At 43.8% G+C, this 25876-nt stretch overlaps 1 protein-coding gene across 1 annotated transcript in view; it reads right to left on the bottom strand.

Annotated features, from left to right (window-relative positions):
- Positions 1 to 24515, bottom strand: part of INSC (INSC spindle orientation adaptor protein) — a 176335-nt gene extending 151820 nt beyond the window's left edge. The window contains exon 1 of the mRNA XM_007955450.2: positions 24420 to 24515. Coding sequence (XP_007953641.1) covers positions 24420 to 24515 — 96 coding nt within the window. The remainder of the gene's footprint in view (positions 1 to 24419) is intronic.
- Positions 24516 to 25876: the final 1361 nt, after the last annotated feature.

The raw sequence follows: 25876 nt of genomic DNA, 5'->3' as shown, positions 1-25876 counted from the left end.
CTCATAGCGACCCCTCCTTGGGTTTCCGAGGCAGTATCACTACGGAAGTAGATTGCCCAACCTTCCTTCTGAGGAGTGGCTGGTGGATTTGAACCACCAGGCTGGTTAGCAGTCAAATGCCTGGTTCCATTTCTCCCCAGGCTATCAGCACAAAGTAGCAGCCAGACAGAGGCCATTCTCCCTCTTCCCAAACTATGTCCAACTTATTCAACTGCTCTTTACTTTTTAACTTTTTAATTATCCCTTCTTACTTTCTAACTTTTCCTGATGTGAACGTTAGCCAACTGCTCGAATGTTCCTTAGCTTCAGTTTGCAAAAAAAGCAAGAGACTTCTCTCACTGGGCCCAAGTCCCAGGGTGCTAAAATTAACAATCACTATCCTTTAAGCTAATGACTTACTGGTTGGGGCTGCCATGAATAGACATAACTCTCAGATAAAGGCCATTAGAGAAAATTGAATAGCTCCAATGTGGTGAAAATTTGGATACATCCTGTTTCATAAATCATGCTCCGAGGTCATATTGGGCAAGCTATTTCCCTCTCTGAGTTATGATGAGGACCCAGAATAAGGGGTCTCCATCCTCTTGGGAAAAAGGATATAGGAGAGACAATAGCACAATCTTTCATAATTTTAGGAGTATAACTTTCTTATGTCTAGAGCCGTGAGCAGATGATAGTGCTACATCAGCAACCATGATCAGCAAACTTCTTCTCCAATCTTATTTCCTCTTCAAATCCTCCAAACTGGGGTTTGCCTCATAAATATTGTCAGGTAGCATGGCAAGGTAATGGTAATCTAAAGCTCAAGCTTGTGGTTCAAATCCCAGTTCTGCCTCTTACAATACCTCTCTGAACTTTAGCTTTTTCATCTGTAAGATGGTGACAAAACCTACTTCTCAGGGTTGTTGTTAATATTGCATAAGGTCAAGTAGCCTACAGTATACAGCAAATTAAATAGTAATAATATCAGTTACTTTGACCTAGGTAGCTGGTTAATTGTGTTGTGAATAAGTTTCATAGTTTCCATCTTTGTGCTCAATGGAGGATCCATTTTCTATCCAGACATCAAACCTAATGAGATGTTCCTATCAAAGGGAATTTAAAAGCAGAACATATTGAATATATTGAAAATGAACAAAGCCTTCCAAGGAAGAGATCAGATAAAGACCCAGTATATAGAAACCATGTTTTGAATAAGCACAAACAAAACCACTAAGACATTTTCTGTGATTATTCACATTGACCCTGAAGAAACAATTCACATCCCACTTTATATCCTGTGTGACCAAAGTAGTGTGGGGCATTCAAAGGAGAATCCAAACTGAAACAGAACCTTTGCTCACCTACAATGGTGAAGGGTTCTCACCAGTTCATTAATGAAAGGGAATCAAAGACATGGAACCAGAACCCACTCTAGAACCACTGTATAAGCAGAATGTGCTGGAGTATGAGCTTGACACAAGCATTCTCAATAAATACTATTGTCATTGTCATAGCCTTTTCATTGAAGAAACCTTTATGTTCTGGTAAGGGGAGAGAAGAGCCATATGCACGGACCACATGGTCTACATATGACTGGTGGCATAGTGCCTAAGGCATCTGACTGCTACGCAGAGGCCTGGCGGTTCAAACCCACCAGCCACTCCACGAAAGGAAGACTGGGCAATCTACTTCCACAGAAATACTGCCTCGGAAACCGAAGGAGTCACTATGAGTCAAAATCAACTTGAAAGCAGTGAGGTTAGGTTTGTTGGTTGGTTGGTTAGTATCTGGGGCCCAAAAAGAATCAAATATGAAAAGCAGCCCATTCAGAGAATGTTGTCTTATCAAGGCTCACTTCTGTCTAGCATGCCACATATCACACTGTAGTGTCTAGGAGATCTAGGAGCTCGTTTAAGATTTGTCCTTCTACCAACAGAGAGTTTCACTATTCCCCTAAAACATCTCACACTTCCATGATTTTAATATGGATCATAATTCCCATAATTCCCAGTATATCCAGACTGAAGTCCCTCTATTCTCTTTTTCTCTCTTTGGGTAATACCAGTCCCTCAGGACTCAGCTCTAATCACACCTCATCTAGGAGGCCTTCTCCAACCACCCTAACCTGTAGCAATTTCTCCAAAAATTTACCTAGGAATCAGTAAAACAGCGAGTTCTTGAACATCTTAAATTATATTGTAATAGAAGGTATCTTTTCTTGGTGCACCCTCTCTCTTCTCTTCCTGCCTGTTGGCTGATGCTAGAGAAACTTGGAATCCCCATAAGGCAGAGTCAAAAGAGAGAAGAAGACAGATCCTGATTCACAGCTCAGAAGAGAGCCACCCAACTTATATTCATCTGTGAAGCAAGAAATAAAAGCATTGTGTTAAGCCACCAATATCTGGGGATCATTTGTTATAGCAACTAGTCCTAATTAACCTAATTGTGAGAACTAAAGTAAGTGGCAGCCATGACTGTGCCAGATGCACAGAAGGAAGCCACTCAATACATGTAAGCGCCTTTCCCTTCCTCCTCAGTCTTGGAGGAAATGGACAAGATATTTTGCTTGTCTACTAACAGCTCTCTGGACAGCAACTCCATCTCATGCACAATACAGCCAGAACTCAAGACTGATGGGATAAGGGTGAGGTGAAACAAGTACCTGAAAACATTTAAAATCCTATGAATTCTGAGACTAAGATTCTGTTTCTAAACCACTGCCTTCTCTGCTCATATGTATCACATCTTGAAAATTGCTAAAATTTAATACGGACCAGTGATTCTAAGATGTACATTTTTTTTCATACTTTAACATCAGAAAATGGGATCTATTTTACAATCAGTGGCTTCTTGGTAGTGTGTCATAGGGTTCTCAATGAGAACAAATTTAATGGATGAATAAAGGTGTTTTTCATGTTTTTAAATACTGAAGTGCCAAAAATACAAGAAATCTGCAGAAGCCAAAATCAAAGTAAATACAGGAATCAGGGATAATAAGCAAGAGTTGAAGGGGAATTTTTCCCTGAGGATATCTGATAAACATTGTATTTCCTAAGCTAGTTGTTTAAAGTGAGCATGGAGCAGGAGAGAGGAGACGAAGGCTAGGAACTTCTCAAGAAGAATCCAATAGGGAATTAAGAAGGCCAGAATCTGTGTGGAAAGGTAAATGAGAAAGAAATCTTCCATGCAAGTGTCAGCAAGAAAAGACCTCTGCCCTGACTGTGCTGGGTGAAGGGAGATTAAGCCTCTCCTGAGACTTAATGACCACAATATGGCCTTCATATAAGTTTTTAGGCTGAACTTACACTATTTGGAATGGAGGTAGGGAGAACTCAATTAGAGAATTTAATTTCAAGAAATAAAAGAGTCTTGGAAACATTTATAAAGGCTATTAAAAAAAAGAAAATGACCAAGCAGATTTGAGAAGGAGCTCAATAGAACTTCTGTAAGTAAAAATATAATACTTAAAATGTAAAACTCATTGGACAGATTAATCAGATGGTGTGTATTAATCATCTCAATAGATAAAGAAAGGTAATTTGATCAAATTCAACAGCCATTCAGAATAAAGCCTTTCATGGAACTAGGAATAGAAGAGACGCTACTTAAACTGATCAAAGGGATATCTACCAAAAAAGAAAACATAGTACAGTGAACAACATACTAAGTTATATGTTGAAAGCATTTCCTCTAGAGATCAGAAACCAAATAAAGAGGCCTAGCTCTCACAACTTCTACTCAATATCATATCAGAGATCTTAGCTAGCATAGAAAGAGCGAAAATGTCTAAGAATGGAAAGAAACAAAACTATTATTATCTGCAGGTGATGTGCTGCCTCATCTGCTTATGCAAAGGGGTGAGGGGAAGCTGAAATCAGCCTCTGCTTTGCTCGCTCCGCCATGCACACTGCACTGGCCTGGGTCCGCCACACAAACCTGAGATCCACACGGCAAGCCAAAGGTCCATGGGTCTGCCTCCTTCCAGGCAGAGTAGCCAGTAATCAGTTGCTGTCAAGTCAATCCTGACTCACGGAGACCCCATGAGTGTAGAATAGGTAGAACTGTGCTCCATGGGTTTTCAATGGCTGATTTTTCAGAAGTAGATCACTAGGCCTTTCTCCTCAGGTGTCTCTGAGTCGACTCAAACTACCAGCCTATGAGCTAACAGCCAAATGTGTTAACTGTTTGTACCACCCAGGGACTACCCCAGACAGGGGATCTTTCTCTAATTCCAATAAAGGTATCATATGGGCTAGCGAGTTATCCTCATTGTCCATGTAGAAAACCCAAGAACAGCCACAAATAAATTATTGTAATTCATAAAAGTGTTTAGAAAGGTGACTGCAAATGAATATACAAGAATCAAATGTAGTCCTAGACACTGCATAAGCATAGAGTGAAATTTAGAAGAGAAGCCATTAAGTATAGCAGCAAAAATATATAAGGAACATAAAAAGGAATCTAATGAAAAATGGTGTAAGCTGCCTATGAGAAAATTGTAAAGTTTTATTAAAAGCTTTAAAAAAGGCTAAGATAAATGAGAAGTATTTCATGTATATGGATAGGATGATTCAACATAAACTGATCTATAGATTCTATGCAATTTCAATCAAATTCCCGCACAGGATTTTTTTTTTTTTTTCCTGTAATTTGACAAGTAGAATCCCATATGTATAGCCAATCTATTCCTGAAAATGAAAAGGAAATTGGCAGGTCTTTTCCCATGAGATAATGAGACTTATTTTAATGAAGTAAATACAGGTGATAAGCACCCATCTGTCAGCCACAACCCATCTATCAGTTTGTCATACTGTGGCTGTGTGTGTTATTAGGATGCTGGAAGCTATGCCACCAGTATTTCAAATACTAGCAGTATCACCCATCATGGACAGGTTTCAGTGCAGCTTCCAGACTAAGACAGACTAGGAAAAAAGGCCTGGCAATCTACTTCTAAAAATTAGCCAATGATGTCCAGGTATATAGTAGAGCTGACAAGGGACAAGGGTATGATCACTTTTTGGTCACAGCCAGCTATCCAGAAGGAGCGAGTAGTTGGACCCATGGGCTCGGGACCATGGTCCCAGGGGACACCAAGCTTAATTGGCATAACATACCACACAAAAATATTGTTCCACATCTGACTTCGGTGAGTAGTGACGGGGATCTTAAAAGCTTGCAAGCAGCCATCTAGATGCAACGATGGGTCTCTCCTTGTCCAGATCAAAGAAGAATGAAGAAAACCAAAGATATATGGGAACAATTAGTCCAAAGGACTGGTAGACCATCCAATCCCCAGCCTATATGACCATGAGAACAGAAGAACTAGATGATGCCCAGCTACAACTGTCAACCACTCAAAGGGGGATTTGTGTGGGAGATCCTGGATAGAGTGGAAGAACAATGTAGAACAAAACTCAAAATTATTTAAAAAGAAGAAGAAGAAGAAGAAGACTGGGTTTGCTAGTCTGGTAGAGCTTAGTGAAACCCCTGAGACTATGGCCTCTATGTGCCCTTCAGGTCTGGAATTGAAGTCACTTCTATGCCTTCCAGCCAAATAAAAGGCCAGCATATGGGCTGAATATTTGCATCAGGTAGATACACTCTTTGGAGAGATCAATCATGGGAGAATAGAAGGGCAGTGCATGCACAGGGAGACTGCTTGGGGAGCAGGAGTGCATCGGAGGGAAGGACACTGAGAAGAGGCAACTATGGGGAGGAAGTGGGATAAAAGCTGTCAAATGCAGTCAGTGTCATGAGACAAAATGTAAGAATTGCTGTGTGGAAAATGAAATTGCTCTGTAAACTTTCATCCAAAATCACAATAAAATTTTTAAAAAATAATAATAATAATAAGCACAGATAAGTACTATATATATATATATATATATATATATGCCAATGAAAATCCTATAGTTCACAACAGAATATTTATTATCTGATATAGTCCTGGAAGATGAGCTCCCTATGTCGTAAGGTTCTCAAAATACACAGTAGACACAACAGACTCAATCATACCAACAATAATGATGACACAGCCCCAAGCAACATTGCCTTCTGTTACACATAAGGTCACCATGACTTGGAGCTGAACTGATAGCAAGTAACAACACTTGACACTGGAATAGACTTGGAGCAGTGACAAGTGAGCCCTAGAGAGACATGGAAACTTGATTTATGGTAGAGAAGGTGGAATCAGGAGACAGATTCAGATTCCACACACATCCCAAAGCACAAGCAGAAAGTGAATGGAGAATGAGTTAGGAGGATTGTCATATCATGCCCATGGCTTCTCCAGCCAGGTGTGGGAGGGAAGAGCTCCTGCCTTTGCCAGCCCCACCCCTTGCTCACACGTTCCTCTTCCTGAGGATCTCTCTTTTCCAGAGCTAGACTCTGCCAACTGGGTTGAACTAGAGAGAACCAACTTAAGAGTGCTTCTCCAAGAGTCCATTTCTGCAGCCTGATAGAACAAGCCTAGCTCTGGGATCAAGCAGGTGAAAAGTCTTCTGCAAATGAGAAAGAAAATATTAATTAGAAGAACCTGGACTTGGCCTGGACTTGACTCAACATCCTGCATAAGGACTGCATGGGATGGAGGCTGCAGTATTCACTGAGTGAGAAAAGAATGAGGCTTAGCTGATCACAGCAGTGAGGGGTCTGTGCTGGGATGTACAAAGACAGGTCACAGCAGAAGCTGGCCCATGGCCCAGTAGGTCTGGGCACACATGGAAATAATTAGTCCAAAGGATTAATAGACCACAGGAACCTCAGCCTCCATGACCTAGAGACAAGAAGAATTAGATGGTACCCAGCTACCACTACTGACTGATCTGACAGTGATTATATTAGAAGGTCCTGGATAGAGTGGGAGAAAAACGTGGAACAAAACTCAAAATCATAGAAAATGAACAGGCTTGCTAGTCAGATAGAGACTGATGGAACCTCCGAGACTGTGGCTTTTGGTCATCCTTCAGACTTAGAACTGAACTCACTCCTGTAGCATAATTTTCAGTCAAACAATAGACAGTTCTACAAGGTAAACAATGACTCTTGAAGGTAGACACTCCTTAGAACACTCAGCAAGATCAAAGGGCAGCATTTGCCAAACGACAAAGTTTAGAAAGCAGGAAGGGTCAGGAGAGAAGGAGAAATGGAAACAAGAAATACAGGGAGGAAGTCAGAAGGATATTACATAGAGAGGATTGCAATCAATGACATGAAACAAAATGAGTGTGAATTGTTGAACAGAAAATTGATTTTCTCTGTAAACTTGCACCCAAATCACAATAAAATGATTTTAAAAACATAGTCTGGGCCAACAGCAGGGCTGGATCAGCAGGAAAAGCTGCTGCAGATGGCCAGCAAGCACAAGGCCCCTCACTGCTGTGAACAACTAAGCCTCTTACTTACTTTGTCACTCAGTGAACGCTGCAACCACCACCAAATGCAGTCCTTATGACTCCTCTTCCCAAACCCAAAATGTGGAACAAAAGAGCATGGGCCTGATGGACGAGCTGTCAAGAAACCCTCAGCCTAGTCTCAGCTCTACTAGTAACCAACTATGTGACCTTAGTCAAGTTACTTAAGCTCTCTGAATCCCTATTCTCATATGCCAATTGGGGGTAATAATAGATTTTTGATTAGCTGGCAAAGTTATCGGACACATCAAAATAAAATAATGGATATGACACTGCTTTGTATCTCTATGTTGTTTTTATGTGCCATCAAGTCGATTCTGGTTCATAGCAACCCGGTAGGACAGAGTAGAACTGCCCCACTGAGTTCCATAGGCTTTCATCTTTATGGGAGCAGATCACCAAGTCATTTCTCCCACAGAATAACGAGTGGATTCAAACCACTGACTTCTGTTAGAAGTAAATACTTAACTGTTACGTTTCCATGTCTCCCTTATATCTCTCTCTATTGAAAGCCATAAAAAATAAATAAATAAAAAGTGATTTTGTTACGCAATATGGTCTGTGGAAACAAGAGTCTCTTAAAAGACCCAAAGGACATAAAAGCTTGTGGGTGGTCATCTAAGATGCAACTATTATCCACAGCAAAGAACACTGAAGAAAATCAAGATTCAAGGAAACAATTGGTCCAAAGCACTAAAGGACCATATGAACCACAGCCTCCACTACCCTGAGAGTAGAAGAACTAGATGGTCCCTGGCTACCACTACAATGCACTCTGATCAAGATCACAACAGAAAGTCCTGGACAAAGAGGGAGAAAAAATATAGAGAGAATAAAGTTCAAAAACAGAAAAAAGACCAGACTTACTGGTCTTATAGAGACTGGCAGAACCCCCAAGACTGTAGCCCTAGGCCCCCTTCAAGGCTGGAACTGAACCCCTCCTGAGGATCAACTTTTACCCAAACAATAGACAGGCCACAAAGTGATTCTTAATAACAGGGAAGAATGTACTCCTCAGTATAATCAACCATATGAGACCCAAATGGCAGCACTGGCCAAAAAACAATGCTCAGAAGGAAGAAAGAGGATAAAAAGAAGGACAAATGGAAACGGGAACCAGGGAGGATGTGGGAAGATGCTGTTCCGTTGAGGGGATTGCAACAAATGTCACAAAACAAAATGTGCGTAAATTGTTCCATGGAAAGCTAATTAATTAATTTTAAAAAATCCACTATAATGAATCTGGGAGCTCTGGGGTCATAGTGGCTAAGGTACTTGACTGCTAACCAGAAGGCTGGTGGTTCAAATCCACCAGCCACTGCTCAGAAGGAAGATGGGGCAAGCTACTTCTGTAGTGATACTGCCTTGGAAACCCAAGGAGGGGTCGCTATGAGTCGATTCCGACTCGACGGCACATAACAACAACAACATAATGAATCTAGAAATAGGATTTCAGGCAAAGTAGAAAATGAGCCCTAGTCTAGGATAAAAGTCTAAAAATCAGGGTCCTAATCACAATTCCTTGTTGGCATCATAATGCAAGCAAGAAACCTAGGATATTATAGCAAGACAGGTCTTCTGGGATTGTTATCTCCAACCTTGTTGCTTTGTTGTTTACACAAAAGGAAACCAATACCCAAAGAGAACAAATGACTTGGCCAATTCGCACAGCAAATTTGTAGCTAAGCCCAGACTAAAACCCAAGTTCTTTCCACTTCCCTCTCAGGTTCCATCCAAAGCCTGGCCCAGTTCATGATAGCTATGTTGGAGAGCACAGTAAACCCACATCTAAAGAAAACACCACTGCCTTCCTCAGGATGGTCACTGAGGAGCATTGAACTTGGGAACAGTTATTTTCTTTGTCTTCAAATTCAGTTTGCACATGAGTATAACTCACTCACCTCTGTCTGGCAATTCCTCTGCCAATTCTACAGCACAGGCAAGCAGAATGTGTTGACCAAGAGCTTGTTGTTGTTGTTGTTATGTGCTGTTGAGTCGGACCCAACTCATAGCAACTCCTCCTTGGGTTTCCGAGGCAGTATCACTACGGAAGTAGATTGCCCCATCTTCCTTCCAAGGAGTGGCTGGTGGTTTTAAACTGCCAGCCTTCTGGTTAGCAGTCAAGTGCCTTAGCCACTATGCAACCAGAACTCCCCAAGAGCTTAGTAACCAATTACTCATCCAGCACTGACACAGACCACAGGGCTTAGGCTGGCATGAGCTATGGTCTGAGTTTTCTGACTTCTGGAAACTGTCTCCAGGTTCAGTCCTCACCAGTAGGACCATGAATGCAGGGATGGAGGCTCAGTAAGGGACAATTCCATCTGAAACCCTGCTGTTTAGCTACAGGTTTCTGCATGCTGGAGGGAGAGAACAGGATCTTTTCTCAAAGTGGCCTTCAGCTCCTTGGGGCAGCAGGAAAATAAGAAAGTGGGTTTGATAAAGTCCTTGTATGTCCATTCTCAGGCCATATCAAGCACCAGACTTAATCAAGCACCAGATATGTATCCCAGGTGTCCACCTGGATGCTATGAACTTCCTTGTGGATTGATCCCTCCTGAGATGGGCAAGAGCTTTCTTTTCTTGCACTGACCTCAGGCATAGGACACCCCAGCCTCCTACCCACTCTTTTCCCTCCTCTCTCTTTTCCATGACCCTGTAAAAGGAGAGGACTAGATTAGACAAGCTTCTGTTCTGAATCTAATGTCCCTATAATACAATGAATACCTACCCAAGAAGCTTCTGAAAGAGTCCTCCATAGCCAGAGGCCAGACTCAAACTCTTTTCTCCAGCTTGCACCACCCAGAATCCAGGCTTCTCTTTTGTTCTTTGCTCAAAAGTGACTTCAGAGGACAGGAGACATCTGGAGTCTGTCCCAACAACAGCCACTCATATCACCTGCTGCTCTTGTTACCCATCAGAGCCCCGTATCATTGCACTCCAATCCACTGTGCATCTGGGAGCCACCCCCAGAGGCCCCCACCTCAGGCTCCCATAAGGCCAAGAATGCTCACACTAGGCAACAGTCTTCTTGCTGTCCTCCCAGGCCCAACCTATCCTTCCTCATTATTTTTAGCCTCCTTGTAACATCTCCTTAAAAATCTTTTTATGTCTCCCCAGCTTCCCTCAACTCAGGTCTGAACTTCTTAGCCTGATGCTCATGACCCTCCAGACCCTGTCCCTAGATCACCCCATATCTTTTAGCCCTATCATCCTGCACTCCCCAACATTTCCCCTTATGGTCAAGCTTCAAGGCAGACTCCCTATTATTCCTCAGGGCTGACTTGCCCTCCCCACACAAATCTTCCTCCTGGAAACTTACCCCTACTACCTTTCCAACCACCACCAGGGCTCTTAGAATACTTAGTGTTGACTCCATTCATCTAAGGCTTATCAGGGCCTGTTCGATTTTATAATTAACTAGTGATCTCGTGGCACAGTGCCTAAGGCATTTGACTGCTAACCAGAAGGCTAGAGGTTCAAACCCACCAGCCACTCCTTGGAAGGAAGGTGAGGCAATCTACTTCCATAGTAATGTCACCTCAGAAACCCAAGGAGGGGTCGCTATGAGTCAGATCCAACTCGATGGCAGTGAGTTTGTTTTCTTTTTAGTGATTTTATAGTCTTGTCTCCTGAGCTAGGACCGAAGTCATGGAAGAATATGCTTGTATCAGCCAACATCTAGCCTGATATTCTACATGTAGCAGATAAGGCTTGTTACAAAGCAATGAGATAGCTAGCCCCCTTTCCTGTCTCTCTGTGTCTCTTCTCTTCTATAAGGATGCAACTATGATAAGATTAGGACACACCCTACTCTGGATGGCCTCACCTTAACTTTACCGATAACATTTCCGAAGACCCTAAGGCATTTGACTGCTAACCAGATACCAGGGATTATGACCTGAACATACATTATCTTTTGGGGGGCACACAAATCAACCCATAATACTATCCTTTATATCTTTCTATAACCTATCTTTCCATACCACTTATTACCATTTTATGCACTGTATATTAATCTGTTAGTAATCTTCCCACACCAGAAAAAAATACTGGCAGAAAATGTGTTCTCACTTACTACTGTATCCCCAGTGCCTAGAACAAAGCATGGCACATAACAGGTGCTAAGTACACACTTGTTGAAAGAATGAGTGAGTAAGTGAATGAGTGAATGAGTCTGTAACTTAGACCCTTGGCACCTTCCAGCATTTTTCCAAGACTGCTCTTATGAGGAAGCTATACATAGACCAGAACAAGGAGATGCTACATGATTTAAAATCATGAAGGCAGTGTGTCAGGGTTGTATTCTTTCACCATACTTACTCAATCTATATGCTGAGCAAATAATCCAAGAAGCTGGACTATATGAAGAAGAGCATGGCATCAGGATTGGAGGAGGACTCATTAACAACTTGCAATGTGCAGATGACACAACTTTGCTTACTGAAAGTGAAGATGATTACTTACTGAGGAAGATTAAAGACTACAGTCCACTGTATGGATCACACCTCAACATAAAAAAAAAAAAAAATGAAAATCTTCACAACTGGACCAATAAGCAACATCATGATAAACAGAGAAAAGATTGAAATTGTCAAAGATTTCATATCACTTGGTTCCACAATCAACACCAATGGAAGCAAAAAAAAAACCAAACCCACTCATCGAGTCAATTCAGACTCATAGTGACCCACATTGGGTTTCCAAGACAGTAAATCTTTATGGAAGTAGATTCACCAGTCTTGCTTCCACAGAGTGTCTGGTGGGTTTGAACCACCAACCTTAGTTGCCTTAGGCACTGTGCTGCCAGAACTCCAATGGAAGCAGCAGTCGAGAAATCAGATGACTTACTGCACTTGGCAAATCTGCTGCAAAAGACCTCTTTAAAGTGCTGAAGAGCAAAGATGTCTCTTTGAAGACTAAGGTGCACCTAGTCCAAGCCATGGTATTTTCAATCACTTCAGATGCATGTAGTGCCTAAGGCATTTGACTGCTAACCAGAAGGCTGACAGTTCAAATCCATCAACTGCTCCTCACAAGGAAAATTGGACAATCTCCTTTTGTAGAGATAATGCCTCAGAAACCCAATGAGAGGGCTCTATGAGTCGAATCAACTCAACAGCAGTGAGTTTTTGTTGTTGTTGTTGTTGTTGTTGTTTTCATTTTTTTTCACATGTGAAAGCTGGACAATGAATAAGGAAGACCAAAGAAGAGTTGATGCTTTTGAGTTTTGGTGCTGGCGAAGAATACTGAAGGTGCTATGGACTGGCAGAAGAACCAACAAATCTGTCCTGGAAGAAGTGCAGCTGTAATGCTCCTTGGAACTGAGAATGGCCGGACTTTGTCTCACTTACTTTGGTCATGTTGTCAGAAGGAACCATTCCCTGGAGACAGGTATCATGCATATTAAAGAGAAGGATATCATCCCACAAAAAAAGGGGGAGGCCCTCAACGAGGTGGATTGACACAGTGGCTGCAACAATGGGCTCGGGTATAGCAAGGATTGTGAGGCTGGCACAAGATTGGGCAGTGTTTCATTCTGTTGTACATAGGGTTGCTAAGAGTTGGAGTCTACCTGACAGTACCTAATAGCTAAAACAAGCTCTTATCTGATGCTGCTGCCTTTGTTCTACGTCTGCTCAATTCTACCCCTGTCTGCCATGGCAGATGGACGGCATACATTCTGAGTAGCTCTTTGTAAATGACAACCCTCAGAGAACTGAAAGAGCAGCTTCTGAAGGGGCAGGGCCAGGATTAGTCGAGGGCAGGGTTTCTAAATGCCACATTTTTAAATCCTGTTCTCCCACCCTCCCCCCAGCCTTTCTGCAAATTCCACAGGGTTAAAGTGCAGTCTTGGAGGAAAACAAAGCAGAAAAGGAGAACCTCTTCTTTTCACCTACAGGGCTCATAAAGAGTTGTGTTGTTCTTTTTCTGTAGGTCTGACTGAGCCCTAGTACCCCTGCAGAGCCCAGCTACCTTCTCACATGGGATCAAGAAGCCTAATTCCTAAACTCTCATCCCCACTGAAAGAAGGAAAGCTAGGATTTGGAATCCTTAGAAATTCAGACTCTAAGGAGTAAGACAAAAAGAGCAATCAGCTATGGCAGCTTCAGATCTACCATTCTTCCCATTAATACCACAGTCCTGGTAGCATAGTGCCTAAGGCACTTGACTGCTAACTAGAAGGCTGGCGGTTCAAATCCACCAGCCACTCCTCAGAAGGAAGGTTGGGCAATCTACTTCCGTAGTGATACTGCCTCAGCAACCCAAGGAGGGGTCGCTATGAGTTGGGGCCAACTCAACGGCATATAACAACAACAACAACAACCATTCCTTAACAGCACACTCCAATTGTACATGGCCCAGCACTCTACCATCAGAGTGGAGTCCCTCCTACCCCTGATGGTCTCCTTAGCTGGACTTCTGTGCTGTGAGGACCACATGAAAAAGGGATAAAGGGAAGAGGAGTAAGGGTGACTCATCCACTGTGATTACTACTTAAATTCAATGTAAATTCTTGTTCATGGATTGATTGATGGCTGGTAGGTGGCTAGGTAGGAAGAGGATGGGTGAATAGGTGGACAAGTGAGTGAATGAAGATGAAGTAGATAACTGAATAATTAAAACATAACACAATTTGTTGTACTAGTTGATTCACTTCACCACACTTAACTAAAAACATCATATGGATAAAGACCTTGCCTATCTTATTCACTCTTCTGTCTGTAGTAACACAGTTCAGGGTAACAGTAAGCTCTGTTACCCTGAACTGTCTACTTCTGACCACGACAGAGTAACCAGTACTGGAATAGTCTTCCTGCCATAAACAACTATAAAAGTGACAGGATATATAAAGCAGTGTTTCCTCATGTTGGGCAATAGGACGATCAGAATTGTGTTCTGTGAGAAAAGAAAATCACACACAGTCAGCCTCACAATCACCCTGGCTTTCTGTCAGAGAGCATTTTCCAAACTATGGCACAGGGCAGTGTAGCCTAAGCGAAGCATGTTGATCTCATTGAGATGGGGAAGCAGAGAGCAGAACTTGGGGCTACTGAGGCAGCTGGAGTTTGTGGTACAGGATATCACAGAGAAGGGAGATAGCAGAGGAGAGGCCCAGAAATGTGCATGTTTGTACCCTTAAGACTTTGGCCAAACATTCAGCTATTCGTGCACAAGGGGAAACTCTGCAAGCCTTGACAGAGAACCATTACTGAGGATCTGTGAACTGAAAGAAGATTTCATATGTCCCTTAGGGAGACATATGAGTTATGACAGAGGAGAAAGGAAACTCAATCCAGGAATTCAAGTGCGACCCAATCAGTCACAACTAAGAGTCCTAACAAAGCTTATAAACAAGTCTTGAAATAATTCAGTTGATCCACCAGTAAGTAACTGATTATGAGAGCAAAACTCAATACTCTTTAAAGAAATAAAAACAAAATCCAGTCTCTGAATAATGTAGCATCCACAATGCCCATCATACAAGTAAAAAAGCAGGAAAATATGATACATGATTGAAAAAAAAAAAAGAAACAAATAGTCCGAGAGATGACATGGTATGGAATTAGCTGTAGTAGTTGTTGTTGTTGTTGTTTGCCTTCGAGTCAGACCTGACTCATAGCAACCCCTCCTCGGGTTTCTGAGGCAGTATCACTACGGAAGTAGATTACTCAACTTTCCTTCCGAGGAGTGGCTGGTGGGTTTGAACCACCACCAACCTTCTGGTTAGCAGTCAAGTGCCTTAGGCACTATGCTACCAGAGTTCCCATGGGATTTGTTGTTGTTGTTGTTGTTGTTATGTGCCGTCGAGTCGGCCCTGACTCATAGCGACCCCTCCTTGGGTTTCCGAGGCAGTATCACTACGGAAGTAGGATTGCCCAACCTTCCTTCCGAGGAGTGGCTGGTGGGTTTGAACCGCCAGCCGTCTGGTTAGCAGGCAAGTGTCTTAGCCACCCATGGGATTAGCAGACAAGAATTATGAAGCAACCCTTAGAGAAAAGTATGATCATAAGAGATGAATAGTTGGGGAATCTCAGCAGAAAAATAGAAACTTCAAAAAGAATTAAATGAAAATTTTAAAGCTAAAACATATGATAGTTGATTTTAAAAAAATCACTTAACGAGCTTAGTAACAGATTGGAAATAGCAAAAGAAGGACTTGAAGACAGTTTAGCATAAATTATTGAAGCTGAAGGACAGATAGGGAAAACATTAAAAGAAAATGAACAGAGTTTCAATGTCCTGTAGTATATCAAGAGTTTTAATATACATTTAGGTGGGATCATAGAAGAAGAAAAGAGCTATATTAAAGTAGAAAAGAATATTTTCAAAATTTTCCAAATTTGGTGAAAAACATAAACATAAATTCAATAAGCCTGATGAACCCCAAATAGGATAAATACAAGAAATCCAAACTGCTAAAATTCAAAGACAAAGAGAAAATTTTAAAAGGAGCCAAGAAAAATTCAAAATTATATATAGGGGGAAAACAATGCTAGTAAGGCTGATATTTCATCAGAAACGATGAAAGGTGGAAGAAAATGGGAAAATATCTTTACAGTGCTGGATGGGAAAAAAAAAAATCTGTCAATCCAGAATTCTACACCCAGTGAAAATACCCTTCAAAAATAAAGGTGAAATGAAGACTTTCTCAGGTAAAATAAATCTAAAAGAATTCATCAGTAACAGATAATATTAACTCTAAGTTGAATGTGATAAATTAAGGATGTATATTATAATCCCTTGAGCAACCATTAAGAAATAATCTGAGAAAATATTTGAAAAGGCAATAGAGGAAGTACATTATGAGAAACCCCATTTTAGAGATGAGGAAACTAAGGCTCCCAGTCACATATCTGTCTGTTCACATCACCAGCATGTACTGCCTATCTCTGGCCCTCCATCAGAAGAAGGAAGAGGGTCTGAGTCATTCATACTGTTTCCCATCAACAGTGCCCTTTAAACCATCACCACACACTGGCCCACACCCTGAGACCACAGTTTGCATTTCACGTGGTTTCCAAACCCAGGATATTTGGTTTGTAAGACAAAACCTCCATTTCTCCAGAAAAAAAGTGAACCCAGCCAAACTACTGACACCTACAGACACTGCATCACACTGAACATGGTCTGGTCTGCCCAGAGATTTCCTCAGAGGATCTAGGACTCCCCCAGGGCTTGGCATAAAGGGGACTCTGTAGCTAGAGGAGGGGAGACTGGGCTGGCTCCAATAGCTGAGGCTGGTGGAGGCTCAATTCCCAGGACAGAGATTGCTCCAGAGACGCAAAGCATAGTCCAGTGCTGCCTTCTCAGTGCCTTGCCTACCCCACTCCTATCTCTGCTTTCCACAGAGCAGCAGCTTCAGTCTGAGGTTGGGGTCAGCTGGGCGAGAAAGGCCAACATTGATGTTCAGGTTCTGAGGCAGGGCACAAAAGAAAGGCAGGCCCTCAGTCCCTTCCTCAGCTTAGCCAAAGAGATCATTATTCTGCTTTCAAATGAGGGAGTTGACAGTCTCCGCTGAGCGGGCAATGGACCACAATCACCACAGACTAAGAAGTCAGAGAGACCTGGGAGGGAAACATAGCTAGCTCTGACCTTTGGCTAATCATTTAACCATTCTGTGTTGCATTGCCTCATCTCTAAAATAGTAGTAGTCATTGCATAGGTTGTTATAGAGAATTTATGAAATAGAAGATGCACTGAGCCTACAAAGAGATTTTCATTCAATATGCACTAAATAAATGTGCCACCACTGGTCTATCAGTTTGTCATACTGTGGTAGCTTGTGTATTGCTATGATGCTGAAAGCTATGCCATCATTATGTCAAATACCAGCAAGGACACCTATGGTGGACACGTTTCAACGGAGCTTCCAGACTAAGAGATACTGAGAAGAAGGATGGGGCCAACCACTTCTGCAAAAATTGGTCACTGACAACTTTATGAACAGCAGCAAAATATTATCTGATATGTTACTAGAAAGGTCTTGACAGTATTTTGTTCTGTTGTACATAAGGTTGCTATGAGTTGGAGCTGACTCTATGGCACCTAACAACAACAGTAAATAAATAAGTAAAATGTCCCTCCCCACTCCCAGTCAAGAAGTTCTGAAGGTCTCACTGAGGTTCTCTTGCTGGATTTGAAAACTGCTTTCACTTGGTTGAGCTTAAAATACAATGAACAGTATGTTGTTGTTGTTGTTGTGTGCCATCAAGTCAATTCCAACTTACGGCAACCCTATGGGATAGAGTACAATTGTCCCATAGGGTTTCCTTGGCTGTAATCTTTATGGGACCAAATTGCCAGGTCTTACCTCCCAGGGAGCCAGTAGGTGGGTTCTAACCATACACCTTTTAGTTTGCAGCCTAGGGTTTAATCGTTGCACCACCAGGGCTCCTTAGTGAACAATATAAATAGTCTACAGTATAAGTCCTCAGCAGAGATGCAATCAAGTCTTAGTCTTAGATATCTAAGACTTATCTTCCAGTGGCCTGGGAGGAACACACCCTTCACTTGTACCCAGGTACCAGCACAGTGCCAGGGCATTTTTCAGGCCTCAGTACAATAATTCCTTCTCCCACTTTGTAATCAAGTAGTTCTGGCAGGATTAGTATTGCCTGTAGCAAGAGCCACCAATGGGGTATGACTTAAAGCGTATTGAGAAGCAAGATGCCAACACAATGTTTGAAAGTCTACCATTAGAGTCACTCTATTCATTCTTTTAAGTCTCTGTGAGGCACAAATAGTTAAGTCCTAGGTTACTAACCAGCCACTCCTCAGAAGGAAGGTTGGGCAATCTACTTCCATAGTGATACTGCCTCAGAAACCTAAGGAGGGGTCGCTATGAGTTGGGTCTGACTCGATGGCACATAACAACAGGTTACTAACCAAAAGTTTGGTGGTTTGAACCCACCCAGAGGAACCTCTGAAGACAGGCCTGGTGATCTACTTCTGAAGACAGTCATGAAAACCCTCAGAGAGCAATTCTACTTTGAAACTTATGAGGTCGACATGAGTCTGAATTGATTGCACAGCAATTGGTTTATTGCGCATTGCTGTCTAGCATTCCCTTTCCAAAAAAGTAATGGGTAATGGCCTTGGGCAAGGTAAAATAATTCAGTTGCCCCAGATGACCCATATCACCACCAGAGACTCCTTCTGTTAGAGGTAAGAGCTGATAAATGACTCCCTGATAACTAGATAGACTTGAGACCCATTATGAAGAAGGAGAAAGGGGTGAGTATTAGCCTGGGGCATCATAGATGTGGGGAGGGGCAGACAAGCCACACTCCACAGTCCAACCTCTTCATCCTGAGTTAAGGCTCCAAAAGGGGCCAACTCTGACAAGAGACCTTGTGGGAGGCAGAGTTCGCATCCAAGAGACACAGAACTAATAGCAGAACCATGGGCTCAAGCAGCCTTACATGAGGAAGGCCTGGTCATGAGGCCAGGGCAGGCTGAGGGCAAAGGTCAACCTCCTTCAGGCACCCAGACACTTGTGCTTTTGAGACAAGGGAAGAGCTGGCAGCTGAAACACTCAGAGCAGGGGGCGTTTATCAATGGCCCAATTCATTCTCAACAATCCCCATTGTCTGAGCCAACACAGAGCTCGAAGTTGTCTCCCAGAGCCACTAGGAAGAAAGGCCCCAAGACCTGCTCAGGAATCAGAATCCACAGACACAGAAGCCAACCTTGAGACATATGGTTTGAAAACCAGATGAAATATTTGAAATTGGGGTTGTTCCCCCCAAAAATTCCACACAATGTGGTTCCCATCCTCAGACACTAATAGAATGTTTAATTGCTGATTATTCACTTATTTATTCTGATCCCTTTCTACAAAGGATGTAAATGTTTACAGTTAAAGCTGTATATACTGTATGTTAAACAGAAATTAAAAATGAAAGCCATGGTACCAACTATCACAGTTAGTGAGATGGAGTAAATGATGGACCAAGGGCTTACTTGCTAGGAGTGAGAAAGGAAACACAACATGAGTTTTGAAGTTACACAGACCTAGGGATAGCCCTTGACCACTCCAAGCCTCAGTTTCCTTGTCAGAAAAGTAACAACATCTAAGTTGCTGTAAAAAGTAAATGAAAGTGAGGCATATATTAATGATTCAATAAATCATGGCTATTGTAATCATCACTATTCCATTGTCTGATTTCTTTAAACTGGAACTATCGCAACTAAGTAGACTTGCTCTGATACTCTATAATTCCTCATTGTTGCTCTGAAATTCTGATTGGCAGGTATATGTTTTGATTAATAGAAAAATTGAGAAATAGTCTGGGACTTGGTCACTCCTCCCAGCTTTCACAGACTTTTATTGAGGTCCTGCACAAAGAGGAACTTTGGGGAAGGCATGTTGGCTTTGTTTCCCCACCACCTTCATTCTGCAAGAAGGTTGCTGGGTGACCACAGACTGCCTTTATTTAACATCTACAGGGCCCAAGCCTAGACCAAGCATATCAGGGGAGTTGGTAGAGTGAGGATTTAGACACTCCTTAGACTGGCCACAAACTCTTAAGTTTTGAAGATAATGCCATCTTTCTAATGTCCCAACTACAGGAGCATTTCTTATCTGGGTTCCTTTCTAAGGCCTGTCTAGAGGAGAGTGGCCAGGATGAGAGAGATCTAGAAACCATAATCAGTAATTAAAAAAAAAAAAAAAAAGCTTAAAAACGTTGTTGCTGTTAAGTCAATTTCAATTTATGGTGACACCATGTGTTACAGAGCAAAACTGCTCTATAGGGTGAAGGTCCCTGGGTGGCACAAATGATTTGCACTGTGGCACAGTGCCTAACACATTTGAGTGCTAACCAGAGGGTTGGCAGTTCAAACCTACCAGTCACTCTGCAGAATGAAGACTGGGCAATCTACTTCCGTAAAGATTTACCACCTTGGAAACCCAATTGGGGTCACTATGAGTCAGAATCTACTTGACAGCAGTGGGTTTGGTTTGGGTTTGGTACTAACTCAAAGGTTGGTGGTTTGAAGCCACCCACCAACCATGGAAGAAAGGTCTGGTGATCACCTTCAATAAAGATTACAGCCAAGAAAACCCTTTGTAACAGTTCTACTCTGTAACATGCAGGGCCACCATGAATCAGAACCAACTTGATAGCAATGGGTTTGGTTTTTGTTTTTTAAATCTTTGCCAAAGCAGATTACCAGGCCTTTCTTCCAGGGCCCCACTGGGAGGATATTCAAACTGCCAACCTTTAGATTAGTAGTTGAGCACAAACTGTTTGCCCCACCCAGGGAGCCTAATCAATAATAATAATAACCAGCTGACATTCTGGGAAACCTACTCTTCCAAGCACTGTTCAGTGTGTCCCCAGTAGTCTCCAGAGGAAGGAGGTCAAAGAGAACAAGTTTCTGTCAAGAACAGAGATAGCCCCTAGAAGAGAGCTTGGGGAGGTAGCAAAAGGAGGAGAGGAAAATGAAGGACATCTCTTCCAGTCCAGCCTGCAGATGGGAGACTTAACATAGGGTTGATGAAAACCAAAGAGAAAGACTAAGGCAGCTCAAGTCACTGCTCCCCTCTGTGGACTAGATGCCGGGGCCCCGCCTACACATGGCTCACTGCTTTTCACAGCAGGAGAAATGCAGAGCATAAACGAGAGCCAGGCACAAATTGCAGTTACCCACCTCTACCTGAGATAGCAACCTGGCACAGTTTACCTCGTGAGATTGGCCTTTTCACTTCTAAGAGGGCAAATGCTGCTTCTAAGCTAAGACTGTGAGGCCCAAGGACCATTTCTGGCTGCATTCCATGGGCAGACTTTAGATCAGCTGGGACACTCCAAAGGCACTAACTATATCATCTTCTCTGGCCACCCGCCCCCCACCCCAGACAGAAACCCCAAACATAAGATATTCCCCTGGGTCACTTTCTAGGACCCATTGTCCAGAGGCATCATATGTAGAGAAAAAGGGGTCTAGAAGCTAAGGCTGGCCAGCCAGGTGTGAATGTTTATGCATATGCGTATATTACCCACATGGTGCATTTTGCATATGTGTCTTTGCCCATGGGTGTACATGTCAAAATTGTGTGTTTGCAGGGATATCCTGAGAAGAGGTGTGTGCAAGACTGGTGCTTGTGTGCAGGAATATGTATACACAAGAGCAGCTGCAAGACAGTAAGCGTGCTGTTTCTGTATGCACATGGCTGAGTGGTCTTGCTCCTCCTACCTCTTCTCATAGTGTGATAGTAAGATCACCTAACTGTCTCCCCATTCCTGGCCCAGCCAGATAGGGTCATTCAGACCCCAGTTCACCCCTTGTGCTGAGTGAGGGCTCTGTGTTCTCACCTTGCTCAAAGAAACCAAAGCCATATGACCCCCAGAGAAGACACCCAGCCAGGGACACGTCAGGTCACCCCAGAAAGTCGGAGTTCAGATAACACTCCTCATCCCCCAGCTCACTGGCTCACTCTTACACACCCAGCCAGCTGCATGTCAACTCACCCGTCATGGATGCCTTCCTACCACACACACTAATGCACTTCTGCACACCCAGACAGATTCACACAGGGTCAGCATGTGCCACACGAACACACATGGCACCTACAGGCCCACTCCATGCTAACCAGCATGCCTCACCTACACTACAGGTACCCACACACACATACACACGGACACACATTCCCACCCACATTCCCATCTCAGAAACATGCTAGAAAATTCCACATGCTGACATACCTGCTCAGTCACACTGTCTCCCACTGTCACATGTCCCACTCACAAGCACTCACACTGACATATTTGTACCTATAATCTAAATAGTCACAAATATGCCCTGTCCCCACACTAGGCTGGCAGATCCAGCACTGGCCTCTGAATCCAACCAGTAGAACGTGTCTACTTACTCTGACCGTGAAAGCGAGTGAGAGCGCGTGCAAGCCGGCCAGCGGTGGCAGGGCGCAGCTGGAGCTCCAGAAACCGTGAGCAAAGTGGCCCCTGTCTAGCCGAGGCCCGGACGCAGGCTGCCCCCGGCCCCCGCCCGGCTCCCCCCTCCCGCCCTCCCTCCCGCTCGCTCAGCTGCTTGGAGGAGGTTGCAAATTCTGAAGGACCTTCAACAACAGTGTGCTTTCAGCCAAGCCTCTGTCCCGCGTCAGGCACCACTGCCGAGTTTCAGCTGGGCCTCGAGGGCTATTTTGGTGCCCGTGGCAATGGAAATATCGCGCTGTCTCTGTGGGGAGCGCAGGAATGGGGACGCGGTCAGGCCTGATTAGAGACCAGGCTCACCCCCGGGCTGGGCGGGAGTCACCGCGGGTAACAACCCTGGAGCCTAGGAGCCATCCGGGCGGGGGCGCCCACATGTACCCTGCATGCCAACATCTGGAGAGGGGAAGGGAATGTGCCGCGATGGTTTCTCTTGGAACTGAAACAAAACAAGGAGGTATTTGGGGGCAGTTCACGTGTTCTGCAGGGGGAGCCGCCTAATTTTGAGCAGCCCCCAAATCCCTGGAATGGAACTTGGTTTACTCACCACAGGTGTTTCCCTTGAAAACTAAGTCACCCACATAAGTTACCCTCCAGATCATGGACCTGCCAAAAATTGCGAGGTAGGAGTGTTACAGAGTCCTTCTAACTTGGGGTACATCAAATTCCTGCCTGTGGACTTCTTTGTGTCAGATGGTAAAAGCCTAGTGAAAAAGCCTGATTCCTTCCCAAAATTTCAGGAATGTTGCATTCTTGAGCTGGAAGGAAGCTGCGAGGTCATTCCATCCAACTCCCTCCACCCTGCCATGAATCCTGTGGGCCTGGAAGACCTCCACCTATTCTTAAGGATTACTAAGGAAAAAGGCAGCCCTCTCCACTTCCCCTTGGCTCTTGTTCCAAAACTTGAACACCACCATCCCCAATCTGGGCTCTAACCTAAATCCTTCTCATGCAAACTAGGTCCATTTGTTTGCACTGTATGTTCAGGAGAGTTCCTAGGCGTTAGCACTTAGGTGCTAACAGAAAAGTTGGAGGTTTGAGGCCACCCTGAGGTGCCTTGGAAGAAAGTCCTGGCAATCTACTTCCAAAAAGTCAGCCATTGAAAAACCCATGGAACACGGTTGTACTACACAGATGGAGCTGCCATGAGTCAGAGTCAATCTGACAGCAACAGGTAAATGTAGTCAGGGAGAGAGTGACCAATTCCAAGTCTATATCATAATGACCATTCTAACCTCCCATCTCAGTCTTTTCTTCCTTGATGCTAATAATCCCTGCTCCTTTTTTCAGGCCCTGACTGAAAGTGACTTTGCTCCCTGGCCCTGGGCACAGCTGCCCCTGGCATTAACTCAGACCCCACCCTAGCTCACTGGGAACCTGGAGCTGTGGGTGGTCAAGGTGTCTCCCCTCAGACAAGCCAGCTTGATCCCAGCCTCCATCAAAAACAACTTGATTCAATGCCACAGTCCCTTGAGAGGAGCTTTAGTTTATGTCTCAAAGCTGTCTTGGGGTCTGAGATGGCCTTGGGGCCTCCAGTCAGCTACCTGGCTAGGTATTGACCCTGTAGCTGCAGCCTTCTTTAAATGGGGAAAGTTTGTGGGATCTTCTCTCTGAATCTGTTGTTTTGCAGGTCAAGAATATAATAAAAACAGCTAGAGCTTTGTTATAAAAAAGACCTGGCTTTGCATGCTGCCTTTACTCCTTCTTAGCTATGTGTCCTTGGACAAATCATTTAACCTCCCTGAACCTCACTTTTCATATATGTACAACAGGGATCATAATAACTCCTGCCTGGCTCTTAAGGTCTTTGAAAATATGATATAAGAGATGTAAAAGTAGCTGGAAAGCTAAGATAGCCTTTTTTTTTTTTTTTTTTAACAGACTAGAAGTAGAATGAGGCTTAGATCCCAGACAAGACAAACACCTCAAAGATCTTTTATTTGCAGATCTGAATTCTGTGTCTGGGTTTCAGGGCAAGGTAGGAATAGACTTAGTTTGCTACATGTTCCTTTGGAGCAGTTCACATGAATGCCCCCCACCCTCCATTCCCCAACACACAGATACATACGGCACAGCCTAGCCTTCTGGGCTGCTGTCGACCCCATAGGCTCCAGCCACCTGGACCTTCACTGGCCACCTCTCCATTTCCCGGGGGTCGCCTCATGGCTCCAGTCGGCTTGGTCCCAGCAACTCCGAGTCTCCCTACAGAGGCCCCTGAGAACAGTTCCTCCCCTCCTGCTCATCCTTCTGGGCCATGGCCTCAGCAAGACCTGTGACTCAAAGCAAAGCTGGCAGAGGCCTTCTCCCAGGCAGTTCAGGTCTGAAGCTGCCCGAGGGAGCTCAGAGTCCGAGCATCCTCCCCCATAGCCCCCTCCTCTCTGTCTGCCTGGCTTCCCAGTGCAGTCCTGCTTAATTCTTAATGGAAATTCCATCCCAGGCGCCGGCCCTAGCTGGCTCAGGGAGTCCCCTCTTGGGCCAACAGCAAACTCCACCCGGCGAGGGGGCCTGCCTGGTCATATAAATACACATATGCACACGTACACACAGGAGCAGAAAGACAGCCACCGGGATATTCACAAACCCAGAGAGACTCACCCAGACACATCCATACACTGTAAGGTAATAAGCATTACAATCACTACCATCTATTGCAAAGCACTAAGTATTTTAGGAGACCCTAGGGATGCAGTGAGTCAGAATTGAGTTAATGGCAGTGAGTTTGTGTTTTTGTTTTATTTTATTTTTGGTTTGGTGGCACAAGTAGTTAAGTGCTCGACTATGAGCAGGAAGCTTGGCAATGTGAACCCACCCAGAGGTGCCTCTGAAGACGGGCCTGGTGGTCTGCTTCTGAAAGGTCACAGCCTTAAAAACCCTATGGAGCAGTTCTACTCTGCACATATGAGACAGGAATCCACTTGACAGCAACTAATAATAACAACAAAGTACTTTACAGGTATCAACTTCTCTAATCCTCATAGCAACAAGGTTCTGGTAATGGGAGCTCTGGTGGCGTAATGCTGAAGGCATCTGACTGCTAACCAGAAGGCTGGTGTTCAAACCTACCAGCCACTCCTCAGAAGGAAGGTTGGACAATCTGCTTCAGAAACCCAAGGAGGGGTCACTATGAGTGTAATTGACTTGATGACAGTGAAGTTTCTGGTAGTATCCCCATTTTACATGTGAGGAAACTGGGGCACAGAGAGGTTAAGAAACTTACACAAGGCATCCAGAAATAATACCTAACACACGAATACCAAAAACTGGACCTCATTTCATTTTGTTACCATAGCAACCTTTTATAGACGTTTCTACTACTCTTATTGTATAGACAAGGAAAATGGAGGCTCTGATGGTTTAATTCACCTGCCCATGGCCTCACAGCTGATGAGCTGAAGGGAGACGCTACCCACACATGCATGGGAACCCTCATAGATGTACAGGGAGACACATGGATAAAGGGACATGTGTACACACTCAGGGGCACAACCCCAAATAGTTTATTCAGCCTAAATCAAAGCAGGAGCC

The sequence above is a fragment of the Orycteropus afer genome, unplaced genomic scaffold, assembly GCF_000298275.1.
Source record: "Orycteropus afer afer isolate SDZICR_OR568_19922 unplaced genomic scaffold, OryAfe1.0 scaffold00014, whole genome shotgun sequence".
Classification (NCBI taxonomy): Eukaryota; Metazoa; Chordata; class Mammalia; order Tubulidentata; family Orycteropodidae; genus Orycteropus; species Orycteropus afer.
This window is presented reverse-complemented; position numbering and strand designations above follow the sequence as displayed.